The 27,618-nt window shown below is 47.4% G+C and overlaps 1 protein-coding gene across 2 annotated transcripts in view; it reads right to left on the bottom strand.

Moving 5' to 3' along the window:
- KCNK10 (potassium two pore domain channel subfamily K member 10) overlaps window positions 1–27,618 on the bottom strand; it is a 126,991-nt gene that overhangs the window by 46,733 nt on the left and 52,640 nt on the right. For both annotated transcript variants that reach the window (XM_036270159.1, XM_036270153.1), the window contains exons 2-3: window positions 20,500–20,834; window positions 2,736–2,853 (exon numbers count right to left, since the gene is read on the bottom strand). In XM_036270159.1, coding sequence (XP_036126052.1) covers window positions 2,736–2,853; window positions 20,500–20,834 — 453 coding nt within the window. The remainder of the gene's footprint in view (window positions 1–2,735; window positions 2,854–20,499; window positions 20,835–27,618) is intronic.

Raw genomic sequence — 27,618 nt, 5'->3', positions numbered from 1 at the left:
TTGTTTGCACCATGTATAGATATAGGTTGAAGAAGGATGGCAGCGGTAACCCCTCTGAACTTAATCTGGTCCAGAAAAGCAGACGAGATAGGACTATATATAGAAGAACACAGACGGGCCTGCTGTCTCTTTGGCAGCAGGAGAGAGTCTTGGGATGTGCTACCTGAAAAGCTACCTGCTTCCCCTTGCTCTTCTCTCCCCAGCCCCATGGGAAATTCAGCAGATAGCTGTTACAGAGAGATCCAGTTTGTTTGGTTTCAAGTATTTTTAAAAAACACCTGGCCCAGCATAAATATTAAGCTTCCATTTTAAATTGAAAATGTGAAAACAGCAAAACTCACCAATAGATGAAAGACACTCAGAAGAAAAAGGTCGCCCAACCAGGCAAAATTGTAAAGAACTATGAAGTGATGACCTCTAAGGAAGGATCTTAACAGAGAAACCACAGAGCAGACATGCAAGAAATCAGGAAAAAATAGTGAGATAGCAAGTAAAGATGAAATGGGAGCTAATGGAATTCAGGGAAGAAATAGGAAGAAAAAATCCACTAATGATCACAGAATGAAAATAAAATTGGAACAGATGGCAGGCTAGGCACTGTGAAGAACACACACACAAAAGGAATAGAGAGATAAAATTACCAAGATGAAAACCAAATCTTCAGAGTTAAAAAGGCATAGAGGGAAATGACAGACATAAAAGGCAGACAAAGGAGTAATGATACAGTAGTTGGAATCCCCACAGGACAGAACTAAAATCACACAACAGACAAAACGTTTAGAGATGACAATCAAGAAAATTTTCTTGAAATCAGAGAAACAAAACCTAATAGTGTTATCAGAGGAAAGATAAAGACACAATCTTTTATGTGGCTGAGCAAAAGATCAAGTCGCTTACAGAAGGGAAGAAAGTTGGGCTGATGTGAGGTTCCTCCACAGCAGCATAAACATCACAAGACAGTGAAGCAACAGCTACAAGACCCTTAAAAACATGTGAGGCAAGGATTTCGCTTTCAGCCAAACTGCTGTTCAAGGGTAAAGCTACCATTCTGAGCAACACAAGACCTCAGGGAATATTGGTCCCATGAGCCATTCTTAAGGGAACTACTTGCAGGTGAATTGCAGCCAGTCGGGGGAGGAGGAGGAAAACCATGGCAAAGGGACTCGAGATGAACACCGACAATATTTAACCGAGAACTACGGCTACAACAAATGTATCAGGAGAACAGACCAGAATGTCAATCATATACCCCGATGTGACAAAGAGTAATACTTGATGGCGAAGAGGGAAAGAAGGTGGGATGCTAAGTTCACCTTACAGGCAGTAACTGAGAGCCAAGAATGATTATCTAAAGAGGGCAAATCATCTAATAGGAGCAGAAGTATATTTATTTATTTATTTTTTTTTTATCATCCTCACCCGAGGACATTTTTCCATTCTTTGTTCAGGTAGAGTGGGAGGGAGAGAGAGGAACAGAGAGAGAGAGAAACATCGATGTGAAAGGGACACATCAAGTGGTCGCCACCCGCACAACCAACCAGGGCAGGGGACAAACTGCAACCGAGGTACGTGCCCTTAGCGGGAACCGAACCCGGGCCTCTCCGGACCGCAGACCGATGCTCTACTGCTGAGCCAAACCAGCGAGGGCAGAAGTATATTTAATAATTTAAAAGTAAACATTAAAAGGATGGTGCTAAGAGGGAGATGTCATCATCCACAATGGGGAAGTAACAGACACTGCTTAAAGACTAGAACACCAAATTGTTATATACTTTTATAAAGTTAACCCCTAAGATAAAAATACAAAACTCCCCCTGTATCAGAAATAAGACAAGCACAATGACATAAGACAAAAACTGCTGCAGGAAAGAAGTAATTATGGATCGCCATATGATCAGCAGTGAGGAGCATTTACCTCATCCACGAGATGCCCATGCTCACACTTGAGCGGATCGAACCACAGAGGGAGGACGGGGATGGGAAGAGAGCCCCTTTCCAGCGGAAAGAGAACGAATCCCTCTCCTTCCACCACAGGAAGTCAAGACATCACTCCTACACCGGAAAATTCAGGAAGTGGCTACCCAAGTGTGATGTTGAGAGTCACGGAGATGAATATCAGAATGCCCAACTGAAGGAGAATAGACCGATTGCCCTGGGGAGGTGAAAAAACTGCTGTGTTTCATAGACAAACTTTCTAGAATATTGACATGGATCTTTCATGTATACCTTTAATAGGAAGTACACTTTTTAAAAAGGAATTTGAGTGCAACGGAGCAGTCTGAGCTCAACTGACCAATTCATATTTTCCTTTTTCACTCTGACCTTTTCATGAGGTCCTTCAAACTAAAGGCTCCCGAGTCTTTCACTGTGTGTGTGTGTGTGTGTGTGTGTGTGTGTGTTATGATTCAGGATATGGCAACAGAAGCCATTTACTGAACTTTAAAAAAAATATTGATTTTTAAAAAGAGAGAGAGAGACCCTGACCGGCATTGAACCTGCAACCCTGGCATATTCAGATGATGCTCTAACCACCTGAGCTACCTGGCCAGGTGAAGTTCTTCATTCCTCTTCACCTTTTCTTGAAAGCCACTACAGCCACCGCCTGAATGTGACAGTGTTACGCAAGCCTCCTCACAACCTCCAGCTGCCATGTATTCCGTGAGGACAAAAGTTTGGCAAGCGCCATGCCTCGGGACGGCCTGCAGAGGAAGAGACATTAGCAAGCAAACGGATACCTATGGTGGTGATGACAGTTCCAGCAAAGAAAAAGGCACTTCCGAGGTCCCAGTGACTGCTGTTGTTGGAGGAGTTTCCGATTGGACTTACTCCTGCGTTGTCAGCGTCAAGGGCATGCTGCAAAGAGAGTGAGAAAGCATGAGACTCGGTTAAAAAGGTTAAAAAATAGTAATTTCCCCGCTCAAGAACCTGCGGTGACCTACAGAAGACTGGCCACGTGAATGAGGGTGAAACACAGAGTGAAACGCTACACACCCACTAACTAAAGTAGAACATGAATTGGAAGGGGGAGGGGACGAGGGTATACAGCATGGTGCCATTTATGTGCAATCTGCAGGCACGGTTGATGCCGCCCAGCCCTGGGTCGTACGACTTGCACACATGTTGCCGTGCGTATTGCTAGAAAGATGTCTAGAGGATTGTCACCCAAATGGGTCATTCTGGGAAGATAGGTTTCAGTTGCCTTCGGCTCTTTGTTTTGTTAGCAAGTCTGACACAGAGCTTGTTGCAGGAGTATAGGAGGCAAGAGCTTGGGTTCCCAGGTCAGACTACCCTGGCTCTGAAGTTTTGACTTCAGAACCTTGGACAAATTATTCCAACTTTTCTAAGTCTCCATCTCCTCCTTCAGAAACTGGGGATGACAATGCCTTCTCCCCACTAACTTGTGAGGATTAGAGGGGATGGTCCATGTAATGCACTCAGCTCAATGCCCCCCACACACTGAGGGTTTCACTAACAGCCAATGTCAGGATTGTCATTTCACTGCCCCCCCCAACACACAGACACATGTTGCTCTTTGGAAAAATAAACCACCGTGACTCCTTGCTGACTACTGGATCTGGAATTTCATACACCTTAACGTTCCCAATAAATTGGCCATGTTGATGATTCACCCTCGTCTCATACTACTAAAGCCTCTAGCCCGGGCAGGACATGACATGAGACGGTCCCTCACACTTCTGGGCCTTTGCTCGCGTCCTCCCCTAACGTGCCCATACTTCAGGGTCTAGCCCAGGCCGGCTTCTTTCGGGAGCCATGTGCAGAATAAGGTAAAAATCTCTCCACAGCCCTTCGGAGCTGGGCCCGGCCAGCTACTTGCAGGCCAGAGGAGAGGGGGGAAGAGTAAACAGGTGAGCTGTGGTGAAGAAGGGGCAGGTGGGACTCTCAGAGGAACTTCTAGAACAACTAGAGACTCTGTTCCCTGGAATAACCCCGGGTGAAGCTAACAAGACACAATTAAATGTTGAAATGTGATTCTGTTTATCCTGAATAATGCCCTTTAAGTTTTGTTGAAACAGACATAGTTGCCACAAATCAGATTACAAGTGAAAAAGTCAATTATCCTCATTCTGTTGCTTTCATGAATCTGAGCTATTTCAAACTCACTAGACCAGGGATCAGCAACCTTTTTCCATAAAGCAATAGATAATAAATATTTCAGGCTTTGTGGGGCACGTATGGTTTCTGTTGCATATTTTTCTTTTCGTTTCACAGCCCTTTAAATATGCAAAGATCATTCTCAGTTCCTGTGTTGTAAAAATAAACCGGCTGCCGGCTGGATCTGGCAGAGCCCTAGACAACGGACTGGACAATAGAAAACATTCTCTTTTGTTTAAGTCTTTAGTCGATTCTTTCCTGCCTCTAAGAACATGGCATACTGTGCTGGCCACTGTTTTCTAACGTAAACCCTGGCACCCCAGAATTTAAAATCCGGCTGCAATGGAATGCGGACAGGCTGTCTTTGCTGATGGTTTAAATTGGCCTAATTGACAACAATCATTTATTCATCAGGGGCTCTGCTCCGCTCTGCTTTAGAGAAAAGACAGATGGTGAGTCCTTTCTTCTAGTGAAATACCCATTTTCACTATGCTGTGAGTGCTATCAGACCAACCCACAGGCCTTAACTAGTGTTTATCTCCTCATTATCTATTCAGCTCTGATGGGCCCACCTGGAAATTATACCTCAGGAACAGCTCCAGGCCTCAGTCACTTAGGTGACCTCAAATCACACCATCAATGCCTAATATTTACAACTTCCATGAAGCTGCACAGAGAGCTGGGTTTCAGTCAAGTCCCCCTGTGCTGAGTATTGCATACAAACATCAGAAGCAGACCCTGTGCTGCATATAAAAAATACAGATTTGCAGCGAAGACAAGCAGAGATGATTACTTGTTTCATCAAAAAATCTCGAATAAGATTCCTTTTCAAGTTTTGTTTTTTTCCCCCCTGAATTATGCAATTTATAAATATTTAATGTTTACATATGTAACCTCCGAGGAAAGTGTTTATCAGTGGAAAGGGAAGCAAACGAACATTTGTTGAGTGTTTGCACTGAGCCAGGTACTATAGAAGTGCTCTTGCATTTTATCCTTTGCACAACTTGTGTGTTATTCAGTTTTATCCTGTCTACAACTTGCAAAAAAGTACAATTATCCCCCACTTCAGTGGTAAGAAAACAGGCTCAGGAAAGTTAAGTAACAGACCGTAGGTGACAGAGAAGTCAGAACTCAAACCCTGGCTGGGCATGGTTTTGCCCTTTCCTCCACAGAGGGGACCCAGGGCACACTCCTCCCCCACAGCCATGCTCACCCCCAGACAGATGAGGTGCCATTGTCTAAAAACTGGGGCACATGGGACCTCACAAGGCGTCAATTCAATTAGACGAATTCCTTGGAAGAGGAGCCGTCAAACTTTATTTCGGTTCTTAGAGCTGGTGAGAGCTTCATTGTGTTGCATTAAAAATTAAATAAAAAGAGAAGATAGGGAAAGGTTGATTTTATACAGAGAAAAGAGAGAGAAAGCCCCAAAAAGGAGGAAGAAAAAAGAGAGAAAGGAGCGTCAGTTGACATGTGAGAAGTTTGAGGTCAGTTCCAGCATTGCCTAGAACTTCTTTTTTTTAAAATATGTTTTTATTGATTTTAGAGAGAGGAGGAAGGAGAGAGAGACAGAGAGAAACATTGATCAGCTGCCTCCTGTAAGCACCCAACCGGGGATCAAACCTGCAACCTGGGTATGTGCCCAGACTGGGAATGGAAAGGGCGACCTTTTGGTACATGGCATGACAACCCACCGGACACATGGCCAGGGCTGCCCAGGGCTTCTGAAGAGCACATCCGCTCAGCATCCAACTTTAATGTGCTTTATCTGTGACGTAAATTCCTCTCTTGCTCCCCCAAATCTTCAGTGAAGTGGGCTATCCATGCAAATGCCTTTGGGAAGTGGTTGTGTGGAAATTAAATATAAGGATTATCACGGGCACAGTGGGGCGGGTGCGTGGTTTAGCACCAGAAGTAAGAAGGAGAAAGACCAGCCTTTCACCGAGTCCCTGAGCTCTTGGGCAATCCCCAGTCCCGGGAATGAAGTTCGATTCCATCTGAACTACAACCAACCACCAGAACGAAAATGAATCCGCAAACGCAGGTTATGCACATTCAGGGAAAACCCAGTACAAACGACTGTTATCACTTGAATTAATAGCATCATGTTAGTTCAATAAGGATATTTCTGATTGAGTTCATCGTTCTGATTTGACTCATCTTCTAAAATATTTTCTAATCTTAATTGTTTGAACTCAAGAAGACGTTTTAAAATTAAATACGTTTGCTTTTAAGTTGCTCCTCTTCCCCCGCCTGCATTCAGGCTGCAAAAGTGAAGATAAGCTAGTCCATTAGAAATGCCTGAGCACATAGATAGTGAAATGATGTAACTAAGCTGTGGACTGTTTGGCTTGAAGATCAAACAAAACTCTCTCCATTCCCCCGCCCCTCATGCTCTAGGGCCACCTGAAAGGTGTAACAGAGAAACTGCAGCCTCTCACAGGTGAGGGGGTCTGACTGAGGTTGGTGTGAAGGAAGAGAGAAGTGGGGTAATGATCACTTGGGCTCCCCCACTCCCAGCTTCCCCCCGTGCTGTAATCCCACAAGGCAAAGCCCTGCTGCATCAATCACTCTCTGGACGGCGTGAGACGCCGTCGTGAGTGTTCGCACTACACTGAGATGAATGATGACCCACAGGGGACCACTAACTGTCTGTGGCTTTTTTCCTATGATCTGTGTACTCAGTGAGATCATCTGTTTTCTCGTGTGGCACCAAAGAGAAACACACACAGTCATCACTCAGCCTGTCTGAGATTGGCTAAGAAGGCCCCTGCCGGGTGCCTCGGCGTGGATGCTGACGGCGAGGGCGATCGTAGATTTGCGGCTGAATGCAGGATGCTGGCAGAGTGAGGGGCTCCGTCCAGTCATGCTGGGACCACAGGGCAGGCATAACCAGGGTGGACGGCCACTCTACTCATAGCTTACACCGCTGGGACGCAAGGAAAGGACGCCTCACCAGAGGCGAAGGTGGCTCTGTCCACGGTGTTCTTAGTCCCAGTCAGCAAGGGGATTTATGGAGTAGTTAGCCAGGGGTTGAGGCAAGACGATGGGGCGGCTGTGAAAGTGGCTTCATACATGTATTAAAAGTGAGCACTCTCAGCCCTTAATGGACAGGAGAGCCATGGACCCTGGAAGGCAGACAAAGGCGACTGGTAGACCACATGCGTTCCCACTCAGAAATGCCCCCAAAGCTTCAAAACCCAGCGGCCTTCCCCCTCCTCGCACCCTGGTGGTGGGAGGGCTTCGGGGAGGAAGTGGAAGGATGGCATTAATTTGTTTGCCACAGTTGCCTTTGATTTCTCTCGCTTCAGAAGTGTTTCACATATGAATATTTCACCGCAGCAAAAGGGAGCGAGCGGGCGCGGGGGAGGGGCCGTTTCATGTCCACCTGCAAAGCCACAGCGTGATGTTGCGAACAGGTGTAGCGAACAGGTGAGAGGCTCCTTTAGCTGCTGCTTGTCTGGGAAGCTCTCTTTCTGTCCTTCAACTCTAAATGATGGCCTTTCTTCATAATACCAAGCCAGCAGTATATGAAATGTGAAAGGGATCTTCTTGAAGAAGAAGATGAAAAAACAAGATAAAAAATATGAACACTAAAATGGCAATAAATACATATCTATCAACAACTGAAGTTAAAAACTGAAAAACAAATGGATCAGTGGAACAGAAACAGACTCACAGAGGCAGGGAACATTTTGACAGTTGCCAGATGGGAGGGGAGTTGGAGGGCTGGGTGAAAAGGGTGTAGGGATTAAGAAGCACAGATTGGGAGGTACAGAGTAGTCATGGCGATGCAAAGCACAGCATAGGGAATATAGTCAACAATAGTCTAATAACCGTGTAGTGTCAGATGCGTGCGAGACTTAGATGATCACTTAATAAGTTATGTGATATTTGATCACTGGGGGGTACACCTGAAACTATATAATAATGTATGTCAACTGTAATTGAGAAATAAAAAAGGCCCTGGCCGGTTTGGCTCAGCAGTTGGAGCATCGGCCTATGGCCCAGAGTCCTGGGTTCAGTTCCTGCTAGGGGCACGTACAAAAAAAAAAAAAGGATGAAAGATAATAATACTATTTCAGGCAGCAGTGGGAGGGCATCAGAGAGCAAGTCTGGACCCGCCCCCAGCCTGGCTCTTCTGTGGCTGTTTCTAAGGAGCCTCGGCTGCCGCACAGAGAGGCAAAGCCTGCGTGTTAGCAGCTCATGTTCCCCTTGCAACGGAGAAACTTCATGGGTCAAAAGGCAAATGCTCAGCCTGTGCAAGTCACTCAACTTCTCTGAGCCCCAGTTTCCCCGTCTATAAAATGAGGGACCTTCCTTGCAGGGTTTAAAAAAAAAAATGTGTATTTGATTTTGGAATGTGTGCCTTGTCATTTCATGTATAATACTATTAACAATATTATAAGACTCCTTTCTGAGCATTTACTAGTACACAGGTTAACTCAGTTGACCCTCATGGTGACCCCTGGAGATGGGCATCACTCCCGTGCCCCCGGGACACAGGAACGTGGACCAGCGTGGTGCCTGGTCCGTGGCCACACAGCCAGTGCACGGCAGAGCCAGCATGTGGCCGCTCTCCGCACTGACAACAGGGACATCACCGTCCTAAGCTGGAAAGGTAGCTTCTCTCCACCCTCTGTGTTCTTCTTTCTCCCCATCTCGGGCTCCGGGGAGAGCAGGCTGGGCACCTCAAGGATCTCTGAGAGGTGGGGAGAAGGGGAGGGGCACTGATGTCCACATGCCTTCGCCTTCCACCCAGGCCGATGGCCCGTGGGACAGTCAGGCAGAGTGGGGACTGGTTGAAAGTCTACCTTTTAGCTCTGGCCTTCTCCTCTCTCACAGATCCCTGTCTGTCCAGCTTGCAAACATTTTCCTAAAGCCCACCTGTTATGTCACGTTCCTCCACCTGAAAAAAAGGCAGTAAGCAAAGGAGGAATCTGTACTTCTGGTCCTCATTTTTCAAAGAACAAAAGTCAGAACCCTCATTTACTCAGTAAACTTAACCTGCATCAGCAAGCTTTTCATCCCTTCTGCCCATTTTCACTGAGAAGGAAAGAAAACATACCTTGTCCATATAGATGGATGCAGACCTGAATGATAGCTCATGCACTCTGTTTTTATTTTTTTATATCCTCACCCGAGGACATTTTTGCATTTATCTTCAGACAGAGCGGGAGGGAGAGAGGAGAGAAGAGAGAGAGAAACATTGATGTGTCTCTGTGGGGATAAACTGCAACCGAGGTACGTGCCCTTAGCGGGAACTGAACCCGGGTCTCTCTGGTCCGTGGGCCGATGCTCTAACCGCTGAGCCAAACTAGCGAGGGCTTATGCACTCTGGTTTTAAAGAGAACTTATTGACCCAGCCTCAAGCCCTGAGATGAAGGTGAAAAGCCAACAGATAATCATTATACTCTGTGGTGTTGTAGCAGGTGAATGGAGGTCCTTTTCAGAGTCCCACAGGCTGAGTCAGAGACTCCAGCTCTGTGCACAGAAACCTGAGTTTTCTTGTCCCCTTGCACCAGTCACACTGGGCTCTTACTGACCACCTGAGCCGAGTCGGCCTCCCCGACCAGGAATAGGTCACTGTGGATGAAAAGTGTGGATTCTGGAGCCCATGTCCAGATCCCACTTTTACTTCTCACTTAAGCTTGGGCAAGTTATGTAGTTTCTCTGTTCCTTGGCTGCTTACCCCCACCTCAAAGGATCACGGTAAAGATGAAATGACAAAATACAGAATGCATTTAGTGCAGTGCCTGGCCACAGCGAACACCACTCGGGTATTAGCCAGGACACTACCAAGGCCAGACTGGAAGCTTCTGGGGGACAGAAGCAGGCACCTTGCACCTTCTGTCATGTTCTTCTCATCACCAGAGTCTAGCACAGCGCCTGCTTCACGACAGACACTAGTAAATATCAGCTATCTAAATGAATACATTGATTATTAGTCATGGAAATAACTGTACAAGCCACACACCATCAAAATCTTACTAAAAGAGATTCTCCCTTCCCTTTGAATAAGGAGCAAACATGTGCACATTTGTATATAAATGTAAACACAGAAGCATTCATTTCTGGGTTTTTGTTTTATTTTTATGGGAGTTTTTTTTTTTTTTTTTTTGAACGCTGAATTCTCATTTGCAAATTCATTTTCCCAGTGACATGCCGATTTCCATGAGCTCTTTAATTTCTGGCTTAAAAGCTTTAGTTTTCTTCACCAGACAGTGATGGAACTGACATCCCCAGGGATGAAAACAATAATAACAACGAAGCGGAGGCCTGTAGAGACAGACCAGAGTCTGCAGGCCCGATCCTGCCCACACTGAACCGTCCATCTCCCGAGGCTTGGCTGCAGCAAGGGCAGGCCTCTGACCGCAGGCAACAGCTGGCGGGAGTTGCTTCGACTCCGCAGAGCTGTGTCCTTAGGCACAAAGACCCCAACCTGCACTCGCCAGAGGTCACCTGCTGCCCGGGCTGTGGCCTAAACTTCCTGCACGCAGGTGGCTGGGAAGGAGGGACCGCTCAGGGCAGGAAGGAGAAAGCTCATCCGGCTCTGATCTCGCACAAGGATTTCCACAACTGATGGACAGATGTCTCAGGAGCCGGGTTTTCCTTAAAACCCTCCATGCCTAACTAGGTAGAGCTGTGTGGGCTAGAGACACCAAGGGAATCAGCTCCTGCGTAGAGGAGGCAGAAAGATGACTCGGAAGGAGTACTCTCGACGACCAGAATGAAAAGAAAGGTCTTACACTGCACAGAAGCAAAACCATCTTCTGCTTTGTTTCTTGAAGGTCTTAAATGAAGGGCCCTTGGACTCCAAAACAGATCTAGAGGGCCCATTCCTTCCTTTATTCCTCAAACCTACGTATGTTCGTTGGGCCAGCCACTGTGCAGGCAGGAGGGGTAGGTGGATGGAAGACACGGACTCAGCCTGAAAGAGCTCACAGTCACGGGACAGAGACAGACGAGAAAAACGACGATCCGTCCGCAGAGTCTAAAAGGTGCAGAGGCAAATGCGAGTGCCCGATGCTGCGAGGCCAAGCGGGGTGCAGCCCTCCACGGAGGGTCCACGAAGGCGCCCACCCCCCCCGACTTCAGTTTTGACATCTCTGATGATAAACCAGTTCAGAAATCCAGATCGAAACCCTCAGCAGAATTTCTTAGTTGGTACTCCATAAACGTTTAGTTGTGAAATCAATGAATCCATGAATCAATGACCTCAAACCAGCTCGTAACAACCACTGCTACCCTTGAGGTTTATAGGAGTGATCAAAATGGCAATGTGCTGATTACGGTGCTCGTAGGATAAAATCCAACACCAGGCCTGGCACGGTTCGGCCCCTGCCTGTCTCCAGTCTAATCGCTTACCCAGTTCCCTGTCCTAACTGACCTCTGGCCACATTCGCTCCGTTCTCGGTCCTTAGACAGCCCAGCCTCCTTCCAGCGCAGACCCTGGCTCAGCTCCCTCTCCTCGAATCCCCATCCTGCCAAGTCAGTCCTCCTGCTCATCCCTCCAGTGTCCACGGCTCTACCTCCCTCTCCTTTGCAGCATCCTTCCTGGTGTTCTTTACCCTTATTTGTGTGATTATATGCATAAGGTTTGCTTCTGCCACTGCCTATCAGTGGGGTGGCCATATAATTTATCTTTCAAACCAGGACACTTTTGAGAAAGAAAGAGATGCTATCAACAATGACTCGAGGACCACAAAAACTGGGATGTTTGGTTATCCCAGCTATACGCTCCAAGAAGGCTGGACCTATGCCTGTCTTTTATTCACATGATGTCTCCAGTATTTAATGTTGTGTCTGGCACACAGCAGGCAATCGATAAATTTGTTGAATTAATGAATAAACGAATGAGCGAGTAAACAAGTGAGCGAGTGATTTGGAATTTGACAGGAGAAAAGAATGGAAAATGTCACCGCCTTGGGAAATGATCAGGGGTTGTGGAAATTAACCAACACTGTTCTGTTTCTGGACAGAACGGTTTGGCGGCTGGAGATCTCTGGTCCTCCTCTTATCCGCAGAACAGTGGTCTTGGTCACCATGGCAACACCAAAGGTCCATTGTACCCAGCCCTCTGCCCACATCTTAAATGGAATTCTGCTCCACTAAAGCATGGTGGACTCAGGCCCAAAGAGCACAGCCAGTGACATGAGTCAGCAGGCCAGAGCCCACGGTCCAGTGCCCTCGACTGGGCACGGCTGCTCTCTGCAGGTTGGGAAGGTTACGAATCCGGGGGAGAAAGGCGGAGGGGCTCTGTGTCAGGGAGGAGTTTGCCCATCCTGTCCTTAGAGTGATTTTCCTTAGTCACGAGGAGCCTGTCTCCGTACAGTGACATACTCTCTAGCCCCACTGTCAAGCCAAGGATAGAGCCCGAGAAAGAGCGCAGGCCCTGGAGTCAGAGAGACACGGATTCCGGACTCGCTTTTGCCACCAGCCAGCTGCTGGAACATCACCAAGCTGCCTCGCCTCTGAAACTGGGCGGGGACAGTGGCGGCCCCTGGGACAATGGGAGAGAAAAATGAGGCTCCGGAATGCACGTCAACTGCCCGACTTCAAGCAGAGCCGGGGCTGAGTAACCGGCATCATGGTATTTATCAAACCAGCGTGAGGCCCGTTTATTAGCAAAGGATAAAGATCCCCAGGGGGTCACAAAGTGAAAACGGGTGGCAAAGGTTCCATTCGCCAACATAAAAAGTCACAGAACAAGCCAAGGGCAGGGAGACAGCAGGAGGAGAAGCCAATCCCCACACAGGATCTTACTTCCAGGAAATTCCAAGCCTGCCCCATGCCAGGCAGACGAAATCTTTGGGCTTCCTGCCGATGACAAGCTGCCATGAGCCGAAGGTAATCGTTTTGAGGTCAAGAGGCTTCTGAGAGGTTAAGTAACATGCCAGGGGCAAAGTCAGCGTTCTAGGCAGTGAGGTGACCTGCTCGCTGGGGGGAGTTACACCCTGCTGCCCCGGGACGCTCTCCGGGAGAGAGGAATCCTTGTCGCTTTTGCCACATGCAGGCTTCCAGTGAAAAGTCCCAAGTCCTCCCTGGGGGGCACCTCATCCAACACCAAATCTACCCCCGCGAAACACCCCTCCCTTCAACGTGGCTATTACCTGGAGGAACCACAGCCGTGCGGCCACAGGAGCTACACTGAAGACATTCAAAATCTTCAAACATCTAAGAATTCACAGCCTGACAAACGAGGACCACAGATCCCCATCCACACAGGCACAAGCCTTTGTCACACCCTGTCCCCAGCACAGCGCCTCATGAGTTTGTCTTTGAGGATTACAGGAGATGAATGTGTTATTGCTTTCTCCAAGACTCGCCATGACAGACGCTTCTAAGACAATGGTACTGGGGACAGGGGGTAAGCAATTGTGGCACGGGAAAGCATCGTACAAGGACGTTCTTGGGATGGAGTGATTGTCGAATCAAGTTTCCCAAAACGGTGACTTCAAAGACGTTCAATTTACTTTATTCCGCTGCTAAAGAAATGCAAGCGCTCTGCCGGCTTGTCACTGTCTACTCAGTTCCATTCCCTGCACTTCACCTTGGAGGAGAAAGATGGAGCAGGTGGAAGGCAACGATGCCTCCTATGTGCCGGGCGTTCTTCTGGGCACTTTATGTGGGTTACCTCATCCACTCCCCCAATATTCCGAATGACAGGGACTGTCTGATCCCTTTCTAGGAGGAGCCTGTCACTCAGTGGGATAAGGGACCAGGTCTACGTGATTCTAATGCCCCTACTTCTTCCCCTCCTGGACACCCCCTTCTTTGAAAATACAGTAGTCTATGTTTGGAGTGCAATGGTACCACATCAGATAGCCCAGGTTTCCCTAATAATTCCTCCTTCTCCCTCCAGTCTTTGCCTTGAAGTAAAATATTTCTTTTGGTTTTGTTAATTTTTTTTCTTTATTGATTTAGAGAGAGAGGAAGGGAGAAGAAGAGAGAGAAATATCGATGAGAGAGAACATCGATTGGCCACCTCCGCACGCCCCCCACCGGGGATCCAGCTAGCAACCCGGACATGTGCCCTGACCGGGAATCGAACCGGTGACCTCTTGGTGCATGGGTTGACTCTCAATCACTGAGCCACACCGGCCAGGCTGGAGTCAAATCTTTGAGAAAAGGCCCAAATGTAGTGTAGCAGACACTCATCATTGACACAGCGAGTGATATAGTACAATGGTCAGACCTATGGGCTCTGGAGTCCTGTCCCCAAGGCTCAAATCCTAGTTTACCCACTTATTGACTATTACTTAACTTGGCTAAGCTGCTGAAGTTCTTAGAATTTATTTGCTCATCCATAAAATAGAATGATGACGAGGGAGCCTACCTGTAGGCTTGCTGTAAGGGTTAAATGAGCTCAGGGACCGACGCACTTAGAACAGTGCCTGGAGGAATGTAAACCACCAGTAAGTGGTAGCCATTTTTTAATATTACAACCGCTCTGCGGGATTTCCCTATTACGGTCATCTAGATTCCTTCACATGTCTCAGGGGTGAGATTGCAGAGATGGATGGATCCTATGTGTCCTCTACGGGCTGAACCGCTGAGGCTCAGCTCCGGTTAAGTGGCTTGCCTCAGGGCCCAGCTAGAATATCCACGCGCCTCACTGGGGGAAAAGTGACAACCAGGCACAGAGGACACAAGCCCTTTCCCCCAGCCACACCTTGGAGTCAATGGTCACTGCACTGTTCAGGCGACCTGCTCTTTGGGGGCTGCCTGAGCCTTCTGGGTCCCCGACTTTCTCTGAAACTGTGTCTCAACCCACACAGAAAACAACCGGGAGGAACAGAGATCTACCAGGTAGATGGGAGGCTGAGCGTCTCCACCAGAGCTCAGGATAAAAATGATCATCCAGGTGGCCAGGGTCAGCCCTGCACAGGGAACAGAAAACTGCTAAGTGGCTTCCCTGGGCTCCAGCCACAAAGACACAGCAGAGGCGGAGTAAGCAGCCCAACCCAGCCCTCGGGGAAACAATTTCTGTGAAGAGGACTTTACACCTGAACAGTAGGAGCAAATGAGAAAATTGGTCATTTAGAATGTTTAGGATTTGAAGCCCCAAAGAGCACTTCAGGCACTTCCTTCTCTTTTCTCTTAGCAGAACCCCAAGATGCACATACTTGGGGCGTTCTGGTTTCTTTTTTTCTGCCTCCCTTACAAATAAATGGTAGGCATCACCACAGCTCAAAGCAACTGAACCTTTTCTTGTTTAATCCTCAGAGCTCCCTAACAAGTGAACACTGATCATTATTACAATCTCCATTTTGCAGGACGGAAACTAGTATAGAGATTTAACCTGGGAGGTTAGGCCCGGAGTCTGGACGCTGACCACCAGGCTGCACTGCCTACATGGCCTCTGCCGGAGAGTGGAGCAGGCATCCAGAACTCTTTGCCAAATAGGGAATGAGTTGTTTTCAAGTTTTCTTTGCCAGACTCTCTTCAATGTGGGTCTTTTTATCTCTTAGCGTCTCTCATCTATGATGTTGCAATGTTTTAACTGGTCTTTCTTAGCCGACCCAACTTCCCCATTGCTAAAAGTGTTATCTTTCCAACAGAAAATGTCCATCATGTTTGCCTTGCTTAATCTTTCAGTGATTCCACACTTGCCACAGCCTAAAGCCTAAACTCCTCAGCAAGGCTCTCTGGGCACCTCCCAAAGCCAGCCCTCACGTAGCTCCCCAGCCTCCCTACCACCATTTCCCATACCTCTCAGCTCAAGCCACACGGACCACTTGCAGATCCTTCATAGGGCCACATGCCCTTGGGGTGACCTTCACCATGGCCTACCAAATGACCTCCTCCCATATTCTACATTTTTGTTCCAATGTGTGGTGGTTAAGAACCTGGAATAAGAGTTCAAATACTGCCCAAGAGTGAATCCTGCATTTTCCACTTACTGACCAGGTGAACTTGAGCATGTAAATTCACCTCCTGCTGCCTCAGTTTCTTAATCTGTAAATGGGTACAAAAGACTATCATCATAGGAAATAAATAGCCACAAAATCTTCCCTTCTCGCCTGGCTGGGGCTCCAATTTTCACGTTCTTCAAATAGCTCCATGCCAATAAATTCTAATTACTGGTTTACATGCCTCTTCCTCTAGAATTTCTCACCCTGTTGACATATTGGACTGGATAGTTCTTTGTGATGAGGGACTACGCTGTGCTTTGTAGGATGTTGAACAGCATCACTGCCCTCTGCCAACCAGGTGACTGTAGTACTTCCCCAGTGGGGACAACAAAAAGTGTCTCCAGACATCATTGTCAGATGCCCCCTAGAGGCCAACCCCCTCCCCATTAAGAACCACTGGTCAAAACTCAGAGCAACTTGAATAATAACATGAACAGCATCAGCTATAGCTATATTTTTTGGAGCACTCATGAGGTGCCAAGCACAGTTCCAAGCTCTATGCATGAATTTAATCCTCTCAACACTCTAAGGGTGGAGGATTTTAGGCACATTTTTTTGATAAACTGGTCACAGAAAGGTTAGTAACTTGCTCAAGGTATGTCTTATTCTCACCTCTTCCATTCCCAACACCTTGCACGTTACTTGATATAATAGAAGCTCAATAGCAATTTAAAAAATATAAGAATGAATGATAGAAAGAATGAATAAACAAACGAATGAATGAATGAGATAGTCTTCTCCACTACAGCAATTCATCTTTCTTCATCTTTCAGGCATAATGACCTATCAGTCTCCTCCAGAGTCCCATGGTATTCAAAAAAGTAGTTTAATTCATTGAAAAATCCCTCCCCAGCTATGGCTCTTCTAAACTATCCAGCCATTTCTTGGGGGTTGTGCTGTTTTGGATACTCTGTTTTTGTTATTAATAACATCAACCACACCTTCCAGCTTAGCTTTATGAGGAGATCACTCAATCCAGACAAGAATCCTGGTATTACCAGATAAATACCATCAATCTAATTTTCTACCTACTGGTCACTCCTTTCAGACCTTTAAGAGATACAATAATACTATTTTCCAGCTTAGAAAACACCACACTGAAAACTCTCCCAAATACTGTGTTTCTCATGAGCACTACATACGGTGCTGTTCAGAGGAATAACATTAGATAATGCTGCCTGGTCTGTAAGTGTGGACATTTTCATCCTATGAAGAAATCAGTGAACCGAAGGGCAAACCATGATGTTTGATTCTTGATTGACATGGGTTCAACATTTAAACTTACTTAACCTACAAAAACTGGAAATAAATACAAGTATAATTCCTTTAATCACAGTAGATGGATATTTTAAAGTACCCAGGTCTAGGACTGACACTCAATAGGTATAGAGGGAAGAAACAGAGCAATGCTTCTGTTGTAGAGCAAGGAACTCCAATGTTTCTTGATTCTGATAAAATGCTAGAAAGTGATACACCTAAAACAAATGTTTAAGAAAGAGTGGAGCTTATGATAAACCAAGACCTATTTAAGGGCTTGTAGACTCACCGGGTGAGGCAGGGTAGAGTCAGACAGACCTCACTTTGAATCCCAGCTCTGCCACATTGACAATTGGAAAGTTATTCAACCTCTTTTAGCATCAGTTTCCTCATCTGTAAAATGGGCATTATAATACCAACTTAGAGGGTTGTTGGAAAGATTAAATGACATAATGGGTATAAGGTACCTAACTCATAACAGGTGCCTAATAAAAGGTAGCTTTTCAAATTGTTATAAAAAATGATTTTAAGGACACACATACACACAGCCCTCATTTCATAGAGAAACCCCTCAGCTCAAAACCTGGGATGGGTCATAATTGGCAGCACCAGAATTAGCACCTCTATACTTTTCCTATCCGGTCCTTCATTCTGGCCCCTGAGCCCATTCTTAAGAAAGAGAGTAAATTAAAACTGAAATAATAAACAAATGCATGAATAAGCTCAGATATCTCATAGCACCACCAGTGTTATAGATGTAGTTTGATATCCCACTCCAAAGACCTTTCTCTACTGGGTAATACTTAGATCCGAAGCAATCAGGAGGGTAGACGTTGATACAAAGACAGACATAATCCTTTTCCTCAAGATCTCACTGTCTAAGGATGGACAATTCAAGCATGAATGTAGACTCAATTCAGATCACCTTTAGGTTATTATATGTATTGTAACTAAATAAAAATGATCTCACCACATATCACAACAACATGTATAAATGGAACTGCATTCTTAGTTAAAACGATTCCATAATTATTTCCCTCAATCTCTGTGGCATTCCAGGCCTTAAAGCTGGCCAAGATTAGTACAATCCTGTCATCATTTGGTAGCATTTTCTCATGAAAGAAAAAAAAAAGGTAAGACCATCTAAGAAAGAGGGACATGAAAACTTGCCCTTGAATGTTAGCATGGATAAGTTGTATTTTTAAAACAAAAATTGTAGGGCATAGGTATAAAATCATATTTATTCTCAGGAGAAAAATGTGTATTTTTATTCATTTAAGAGTCAAGTCAGGTTATCAAAACTAATTTAAGAGAACATGATTACTAGGAAGGTGCCAGATCCCAGATAACCTCAGAATTCCCCTCCTATCAATGCAATCTGAAACAGACAAACAATAAGCCAGCCCTGATGTGCAAATCCTACAGAACCCTGGATTGCAGTAGCCATTAGAATGCAATGCAGACAATCCCAGAGCCAGATGGAACCAGGGAAGCCGTCTTTTCCATCCCTCTGCCTTCCAAATGTAGAACCTCCAAAAAGATGAGACTGTGTCTTACCTCCGCAAATGTCACCACCTCCCACCATGACCAACTCCTCATGGTTCAGGAGGGTGTTTAGGAGACGAAAGCAGACTTCAGCCTCACAGGAGCCATCCTCCCGCACCTCCAAGGGGAGCCCTCCAGCGGAGCTCCAACCCCTTCCTCTTTCCTCCTCCTGGGACTCAGTTCTCTCTTCGCAGACTCCTCTGTTCACTCCCTCCCATCACGGCACCTTGGATGGCTTTGCTCTCCCACAGCCCTTTCCAGTCCAGGCCGCCCAGCCAGGCCACCTCCACCCTCTGCTTTCTTTGCCTTGCTTGTCTAAGTGGTAGCCCAAGTTCTCTGCCTTCATTTTAAAAATGGATCTTTTTCTCTTAATATCCAGTGTATGCGAGTGCCTTAGCACACAGTAAGTGTTCAAAATAGCAACCTTGATTACGACTGATATCCTTGTTATATCATCCCCAGAAATCCACCCAAATGGCTGTCCCAAGTCAATAACAGTCTCATCATCCCACATCTTGGTGGCCTTTTCTTCACTCCATCCTCATTGACCTTGACAGGTTAAAGCATCCCAGCTTGTTCAAAATTCCTTCTTTCTTAGAATATGTGCACCCCTATATTAATTGTAGCATTATTTACAATAGCCCAGGTTTAGAAGCAGCCCTGGTGCCCATCTGTAGATGAGTACATAAAAAACCTGTGGTACATTTACACAATGGAATAGTACTCAGCTATAAAAAAGAAGGAAGTCTTACCCTTTGTGACAGCATGGATGGACCTGGACGGCATTATGCTAAGTGAAGTAAGCCAGTCAGAGAAAGATAAGCACCATGTGATTTCACTCAAATGTGGAATATAATGAACAAAATAAACTAACAAACAAAACAGAAACAGACTCATAGATAGAGAACAGACTGATAGCTGTCAGAGGGGAGGGGAGCTGTGTGGCTGGGTGAAAAAGATGAAGGGATTAACCAAAAAACAAACAAACAAACAAACAAACTCCCAAACATAAAAAACCTCATAGACACAGACAACAGTATGGTGAACACCAGAGGGTAAGGGGGATGGAGGGATGTACAAGAGGGTAAAAGGCGGATATATGGTAGTAGAAGGAGACTTGACTTGGGGTGGTGAACACACAATGCGATTTACAGATGACGTATTATAGAATCGTACACCTGAAACCAATGTAATCTTACTAACCAATGCAACCCCAATGAATTCAATTAAAAATTAAAAAAATACTTTTATTTTAAAAAATGCCTTCTTTCTTTGGCTTCTCGGGTACCCTCTTACCCCAGCATCCCACACAGACTTTAGAACCAGGAAGTTCATCAGTGCACACAGGTGAATGAGGATTTGAAAATCCACAGGCCTTTCTCCTGCTGTTGCGTCCGGCCACCACGTGCAAAAGCAGGTGATGCAGATTACAGCCTGCCCCTACATCAGGGCCATTGCATGGCTGGCCCCCTGCCCCTACATCGTCACATGCCTCACCCTCTGGCTTCTTTGAGGTCTCAGCTCAAATGCCACCTCCCCAGAGAGGTCCTTTCCGACCATTAGGAGCGTCATAACCAAAGGCAGATAATCCCAGAACCAGAAAGACAAAATTGATGCTGTCCTCTGTCCCCATGGTGGTTCTATGGCTAACTCCCTCCCTGCTCACCTGGATCAATGTCTCCAGCTCCTGTGGGCTCACACAGATATGATCCCGCAGGAATTCTGCCTTTTCCAAGGCGATGGTGTTCTTCTGGCTGCTCTCAAAAGGCTGCTCCAGTGCCCGGAAGACAAGCCCACCCGTGACAAGGTAGACCACCACAACCACAAAGATGGCAACCACGGTTTTCCACTTCATGACGGTCTGCAGGCCCCCCTGGGAGGCACCTTCCATCCTGGCTACCACCGTGGCTCGGGAGGAGATGGACAGGCGTGGGGCCGGATAACTCCCGTTAGTGGCACCCTTGGGCTGACACACGGGGGGTGCTGCTGCAGGAACGGCCACTGAGAGACAGGGAGAGGAGAGGGGAAAAGACAGTTTGTTTATAAACACACAACACGATGGCCCAGAAATCAAGCACCGATGTCTTTCTCCAGCCAACTTTCAAATGTGAGGATTAAAACTGGTTCACCAAGACTGCATTTAGGGACTGTGATCAGTTACCTATTTGCGTTCTTAAAAACAAAACAATACAAAACAAAAAACGAGCAGCAGGAATCTTACTTAAAAAAAAAAAAAAGTTATTGATCAAGTTTGAAATGCTTCTATTTTTCTACAAGGGTCCAAATTTGAGGCCAGGTCTCTGTTATCATTCACCCCCTCTCTCAGCTTCCTTGTTTAAACAACATGTAAGATACGCAACAAATCCCCAGTTGGAAAAACAGACACATTGTTCAACTTAGAGAGGAAATTAATGAGAGATGGATCCTCGGCGACTCTGTCTAAGTCCTGAAAGCTAGATGATACAAAAAAGCGAAAAAGCGGAGACAAAATGAACAACCAGCAAGTTTAAAAGTCCCTGTGGTCAGTGAGCTTGCTCTAAGGGAGATGAGTCAAAGATGAGAAACAGTAAAGAAAGGTTGGGTTTCTGAAGACTATGAAGTTGAAGAAAAAGAAAGGCAGCCATAATGAAAGGAGGAAGCAACGAGTGAGGTTTTTATGCCAATGAACTTGGTTTCCTGGAAAATAGAAGAGGAATAAAACACCTCCTAGATGTTATCACTCAACAGCAAATATGATATGTCAGATATAATCACTCCTGATCTATTAGTAATAAAAGTTTTTTTTTTTTCTATTTTCCTCTAAGAAGAAGCTATTGGAAAGGAGCTTTGCCCTGGCTTGCAGAACACCTGGAATTTTCAAAGGTCCCTGGTCTCTGTGGGAGCAGTTTCATCCCCTAGGAGGTACACGTGTGAAGCTGGGGTCTTTTCTGGAATGGCAGGAAGTTCAGGGCACTGTTGCACAGGTGATGCTACCATGCATTTTACTTTGATTCTGTTCTCTCTTTGTTTTACTAACGTTTATCGTGGTCTCCGTTATGGTGCAATCTGACCGTTGTGTAAATAAGGTATTAGGAGATGACAAACCTAATTACCTAAGTGGGGCAAACAAGCTCAATCTCGCTAAACTGCTCCACCTCTGTCTTGGGAAACTCAAGGTAAATGAAAGTTCAGGAATGTCACTCCTTGTTCAAAACACCAGTGACCCTGACAACACCTGGCCAGAGGGATGACCACCTCGGGGAACCTAGGTTTGTGCATCAGCTTTTTCCTGCCAGAGCCTCAAAATCAGCTCTTCCCTTTGGAAACTAACCTGAGCATCAGCCTTTATCATATATATTGTTCTATCAAATAACATCATTAATTGTTAGGTTTCCTTATGACTTACATGACATAAAGCTCTCTGGAATCTCTGACCGAGAGATTTAAGAATCAGAATCAGCCCTGGCCGGTTTGGCTCAGCGGTTAAAGCGTCGGCCTGCGGTCCTGAGAGACCTGGGTTCGGTTCCCGCTAAGGGCACGTACCTCGGTTGCAGTTTGTCCCCGGCCCTGGTCGGTTGTGCGGGTGGCAGCCACTCGATGTGTTCCTTTCACATCGATGTTTCTCTCTCTCTCTCTGTTCCTCTCTCTCCCTCCCACTCTACCTAAACAAAAAATGGAAAAATGTCCTCTGGTGAGGATAAAAAAAAAAAAAAAAAGAATCAGAATCAGCACCCTGGGAATTCTGTTCTTGCTCACTCTTCCGTGAAGATGCTACATTCACGTTCCTACTCGCCCTTGACACCGAGGGTGAGCCGTGTCTAGGGCAGCTTTCTTCCAACCCTGCCCACATTTCCCATCCATTCGACCTCCTTGCTGTCCTCTCAATCCCTTGCACCTCTCACCAAGTCCATGGCCACCAGCCTCATCCAGGTCACCCTCACGTTGTGCCTGGACCAATCCAGCAGCCTCCTAGGTGACCTCCTTGCTCCACTTTCACCCACCTTCTGATCCATAAATCTGGGGTCAAATACCACTGTTCCCTCTGTGGTCTGCAGAATAATGGCCCCCAAAGATGTTCACATCCTCACCCTAGCACCTATGCCTATATTACCTTACATGGCAAAAGGGACTTTGCAGATGTAACTACATTGAGAACCTGGAAACAGGGAGGTTTTCCTGGATTACCTGGGTGAGCTCGGTTTAAATGTCTTGGTAAGAGGGAGACGGGGGTGCCAGAGAAGGAGAAAGATGTACGGACAGAAACCGAGGTCAGAGTGAGCAGCCACCAGCCAGGGGAGCCTCCAGAAGGACCCAGCCCCACCGACACCTTCATTTCCCCCCAGTGAGGCAGATTTTGAACTTTTCACCTCCCCAAACCATAAAATGATACATATGTGTTGTTTTAAGCCACTACATATGCAGCAATTGGTTTCAGCAGCAACAGGAATAATACACCCCCACTAGATCAGTCTCCCTCGGTCCGCCCCCACTGCGCTCTGGTGTTGAGAGAGACCGTCTGCTTGCCATTCACCCGAGAGCTCCAGGAGAGCAGGCACTGTGTGAACCCCTCACCTTTGTACCCCAGTGTCCTGCACAGTGCCTGGCACACAGCAGGTGCCAGTCAGTGATGGTTGATGAAATGAATGGAGAATGGTAAGTAGGAAGAAATGTTGGCACATTCAAACCATACATACAACGCGGGTGAGTGGTGCTAAGTGGAAAACAGCTCGGCATTCCAGCAAGACTGAGCAGCAGGCCCTGGAACAGAGCAGGGCGGCCCCTCCCTGCCTCATCTGCTTGGAAAACTCCATCCTCCTCAGTTTCAGCTCAGAGATGCCTCCTCTGGGAAGCCGTCCTGGGCTCTCCAGGCAGACCTGGCGTGTCTGTCTCCCCACGAGCCGATAGACGCGTCGGAGTCAGAAAGCTTGTGTGTTAATCACTGGATCTCCGCATCTTGGCACAGTGCCTGGCAAACAGCAAATACTTGTTTTCTGTTGTTGTTATTGCTGATAATTCCTTCAAGCTATAAACAAAGCTCCACCAGAATCACCACCGTCCTCCGTCACAAGGATTTACTGAGCGCTAAGTGGGCACGAGGAGCTGTGTGTGGTGCTGGGAGGAGTGACAATCTAATTAGAGAACATGGTCCGCAGTGTCGGGAGCAACCATTAGGCTGAAGTTCCGCTGGGTGATAGATGACAGCCCTGAGCATGGAGGCCAGCTGGGTCTCCTTCTTCACTGACTCCTGCATCATGGATGGTTCCAGGGTTTCTAGAACCCTGGAGGCTGGGCAGAATTTGGCTTGAGACAGCTCTTTGTATGCTAGTTTGCTAAGAGACTGCGTCTGGGAACAGAGTTTTAACAGAATCCACCAATCCCTGAGTTGCCAAAGCACCAGGGGCAAAAACCAGAGTTTCAGTCCCAAACCTGTGAGCATCTGGGTGACCTTGAAACTGCCTCTTAATTTCTCTGTTTCCTTATCTGCAAAATGTGACTAATGATGGCCAATATTTTTAACCTCCACAGGGTTCTCAGAAACAGCCAATGAGCTGCCCTGGTTTACTGACTGGAGTATATTTGTAGATATCAGGAGCACTGGCAGGAACCTCTGAATACTACAAACCTTTTGTGCATTGGACTAAAAATGAAGTTGGTTGCCTTAGCAAAGTTAGTTGCACATTTCATTGGCTGGAAAAAGATTTGGCTTGTGCCTTTTGCTTGAATTGAATAAGATTTTTTGGGGGATTCATCCTCACCTGAGGATATATTTCCATTGATTTTTAGATAGAATGGAGGGGACGGGGGTGAGCGGGAGGAGAAACATCGATGTGAGAGATATGTAAACATCTCTATACATTGATTGGTTGCCTCCCACATGACCCTGAACCCTGACTGGAGCTGGGGATCAAACCTGCAAACCAGGTACGTGCCCCTGGCCAGAATCAAACCCACGACCCTTTAGTCTGCAGGCCACACTCTAGCCACTGAGCCAAACCAGCCAGGGCTAATTGGATATGTTTTTAAAGGGTGTTTTAATGAATCCATTCATTCTCCTCAGAAGCCATAGTGGCTCTGACTCTAATACAAAGTTGCTGTGCGACCTGAGATTCCACTGGAGCTCTTTGTGCCTGAAGCCAGCAGAAAAGCAGAATGGCCAGGCGATGATGGCTGTGGTGGTAGTGAGGGTCATGGATGTCCAACCCCTTCCTTTGTGCCCATCACTGTAATAAACCCTTCACTTACGTCACTGCATTTGGTCCTCACCTTGAGGTATGATCACCCTGTGTGAGTCCAGATCCTCCCAGAAGCCGACACCAAGCGGGGGTTTTGTGCATGGATTTTATTAGGGGAAGGCGTGTGTGAGAGAAAGCGGGAGTCCGTTGGGAGGCTAGCACAGCCAGCAGACACACTGTGAGTCTGGCCCGAGTAAAGGAGAGAGGGAAGGAAGGATGGACAAAACCACCCTAGGCCACCTGAGGAAGGTTCAGCACGGCTGTCGAGGAGTTCTTGAGCCAAAGTTGGCCCTCTGAGTTGTATGTCCCCCAGGAAAATACCTGCCTAAGGGCCCCTGCCGCACTCAGTCACCGGCTGGGCGCAGCCCACAGGGGGTTCCATAGCTGCAGCCGGGGCTTGTGATTGGTCACCCTCCCTCTGATGGGAGGCCTGCGAGACCCATGCTTGCTCATGGCCTTCACCCATTCCTGCCTCAGGGATGAAGAAACTGAGACCCAGAGGTTAAACGACTAAGCTGAGGCCAAGTGGGCAGAGCACGGTGGGGCCAGGATTAAAACGAGAGGAATCTGACTCCAAAATCAGTTCTCATCTGGCGCATGGGAACAGAAAAATAAGAAACAAAGAGATTCCAGGTGGCAAAGGCCCTTTTCTCCAAAACTCAGAAAGTCATGGGTCTCAGACAGGCATGGAAACGTTTTCTAGTCTATGAGACTGACTAGTGTCATTTCCTGGAGGTGACAGCGGTTTTCCCCACACCGCGGATCAGCAGTGGACGGGACATGTAAATAACAGCCTGTCCTGCTCCAGGACTCCAGCTGCTGAGCAAGGAACGGCTGGAAGACAATATCCCTGCGGCTAATGTTCTTTTTAAAAGGTTTCCTCACAAATGTTAGCCCATTCCTTACCTAAATGTGGGCAGATAGGAGGGCTCGTGTGGAAATGTGCTTTTTCCTGGTTGAACAAGTTCTTAGTAACTTTACGTTATTCAGGATTTCCCACGTCCTGGACACTTGACTGCATCGTCCACCCGTGCATTCAATCAACAAACATTTGGGTTTGCCAGGCAGCATGCTTGGCGCTGCGGACATAGAAGTGACTAAAACATATCCCTGCCTTCAGAGTGAGTGGGAGAGTTGGCAAAAATCTTACCATGTGGAAACCTAGTTTATCAGCTTATCTTCCCGAAAGGGCGGTGGCCATATCTATGTCCCCTGGACTGGAGAGGAACTGGGGCCCCGAAAGGTGACACAGCCTAGTCCGTCACAAGCTAACAAGCAGTGCCGCCCTTGGATCGGTCTTCAGACACTTCACCCCAAGTGCCTCCACTCCCCCACACCACCGGAAACAAGTATCGCCCACAGGGCTCAGGGTCTCTTGGAAACCTGAATGCAGCCACTTCAGAGGTGCCACTGTTGCACAGCAACGTGACTCTGCCTATTGACCCAGGCAAAGTACAGCGGTGACTGCAACACACTGGCGAGAGGCAGGGAACACGCTCCCTCTCGCCCGAGGGCCCCCCAGGTCTGGAACTGTTCCAGGGCCACCTGCAGGCGGCTCGGAGCTTCTAGAGCGCCCGGTTACAGCTGTGCCTGGAACCCCCAAGGCTGCCCAGGGCTAGCCTGGTGCTGAGGGGGGATGTTGGGAAGAGAAAAGGAGAAATGAGGAGCAGAGGATCGCAGCCCCACCAGCCCATGTGGTCCAGGGGTGGTTAAGCCATGGTCTGCCTCTGGGAAGACAGAAAGAACGTGCGTGCTCCCTCTGACTCCAAACCTCGTTTTCCCGTTCCCGTGGCACAGCTGTACCTTAAAGGTGAGCGAGCTGGTCCTGGTAAGAGTCTTCACATACTAAATGAGCCAGCCATGTCCCCAAAAGGTCCCCGTGGAAAAGGCTCTCTCTTTGTGTTTCATCGTTGCTCTCTCCTTCTCGCCCTCTTTAAAACTTCAGGCTTTGTTTCCGGATGGAAAAGACCAAGGTATCATGAAATTTCTGGTAAGCTTTAGACAGACAGCCAAGAAGAGAGGAAGCAGAGGCTGGAGGGGGAGGAGGAGAGAGCTGAGAGTATGCTGCCACCTTGACTCACACCTGTCCTTGCTGCTCTTAGGCCAGACCCTGGTCTCACCTGAATCACTGAGAGAGCCTCCCTGACGTCCATCCTCCACAGTGCAGCCAGGCGCAGTCTCCGAGGTATGAACCTGATCGCATCCACTTGGTACTTAAGCTCCACTGGGGGTATTCCGGAGACTCAGAGTAAGTGCTGCCTCCGAGGTTTGCACCGGGACTCCCTTCCAGCACCTGGCGCCGGCCTGTCTCCCCAGCCTCTCCCACTGCCCCGCCCTCACACGCAACCTTCGCTCCAGCCAAACCCAGCAGCATCCAGGTCCCTGCATGCTGAGCCCAGAGGAGCGGATCTTGCTTCCCAGATTCCTTTGTCCTTCCCGCTCTTTACCTGCCCAACTCCTCCTCATGTTTCAACCCCCACTTCATATGTCACCATCTCCAAGAAGTCCTCCCTGACTGCCCACCACCCATCCGGGATCAGATGCCCTTCCTTTATGCTTTCTCTGTGTCTCAT

This window comes from Molossus molossus, unplaced genomic scaffold (assembly GCF_014108415.1).
Source record: "Molossus molossus isolate mMolMol1 unplaced genomic scaffold, mMolMol1.p scaffold_m16_p_1, whole genome shotgun sequence".
NCBI classification, from domain to species: domain Eukaryota; kingdom Metazoa; phylum Chordata; class Mammalia; order Chiroptera; family Molossidae; genus Molossus; species Molossus molossus.
This window is presented reverse-complemented; position numbering and strand designations above follow the sequence as displayed.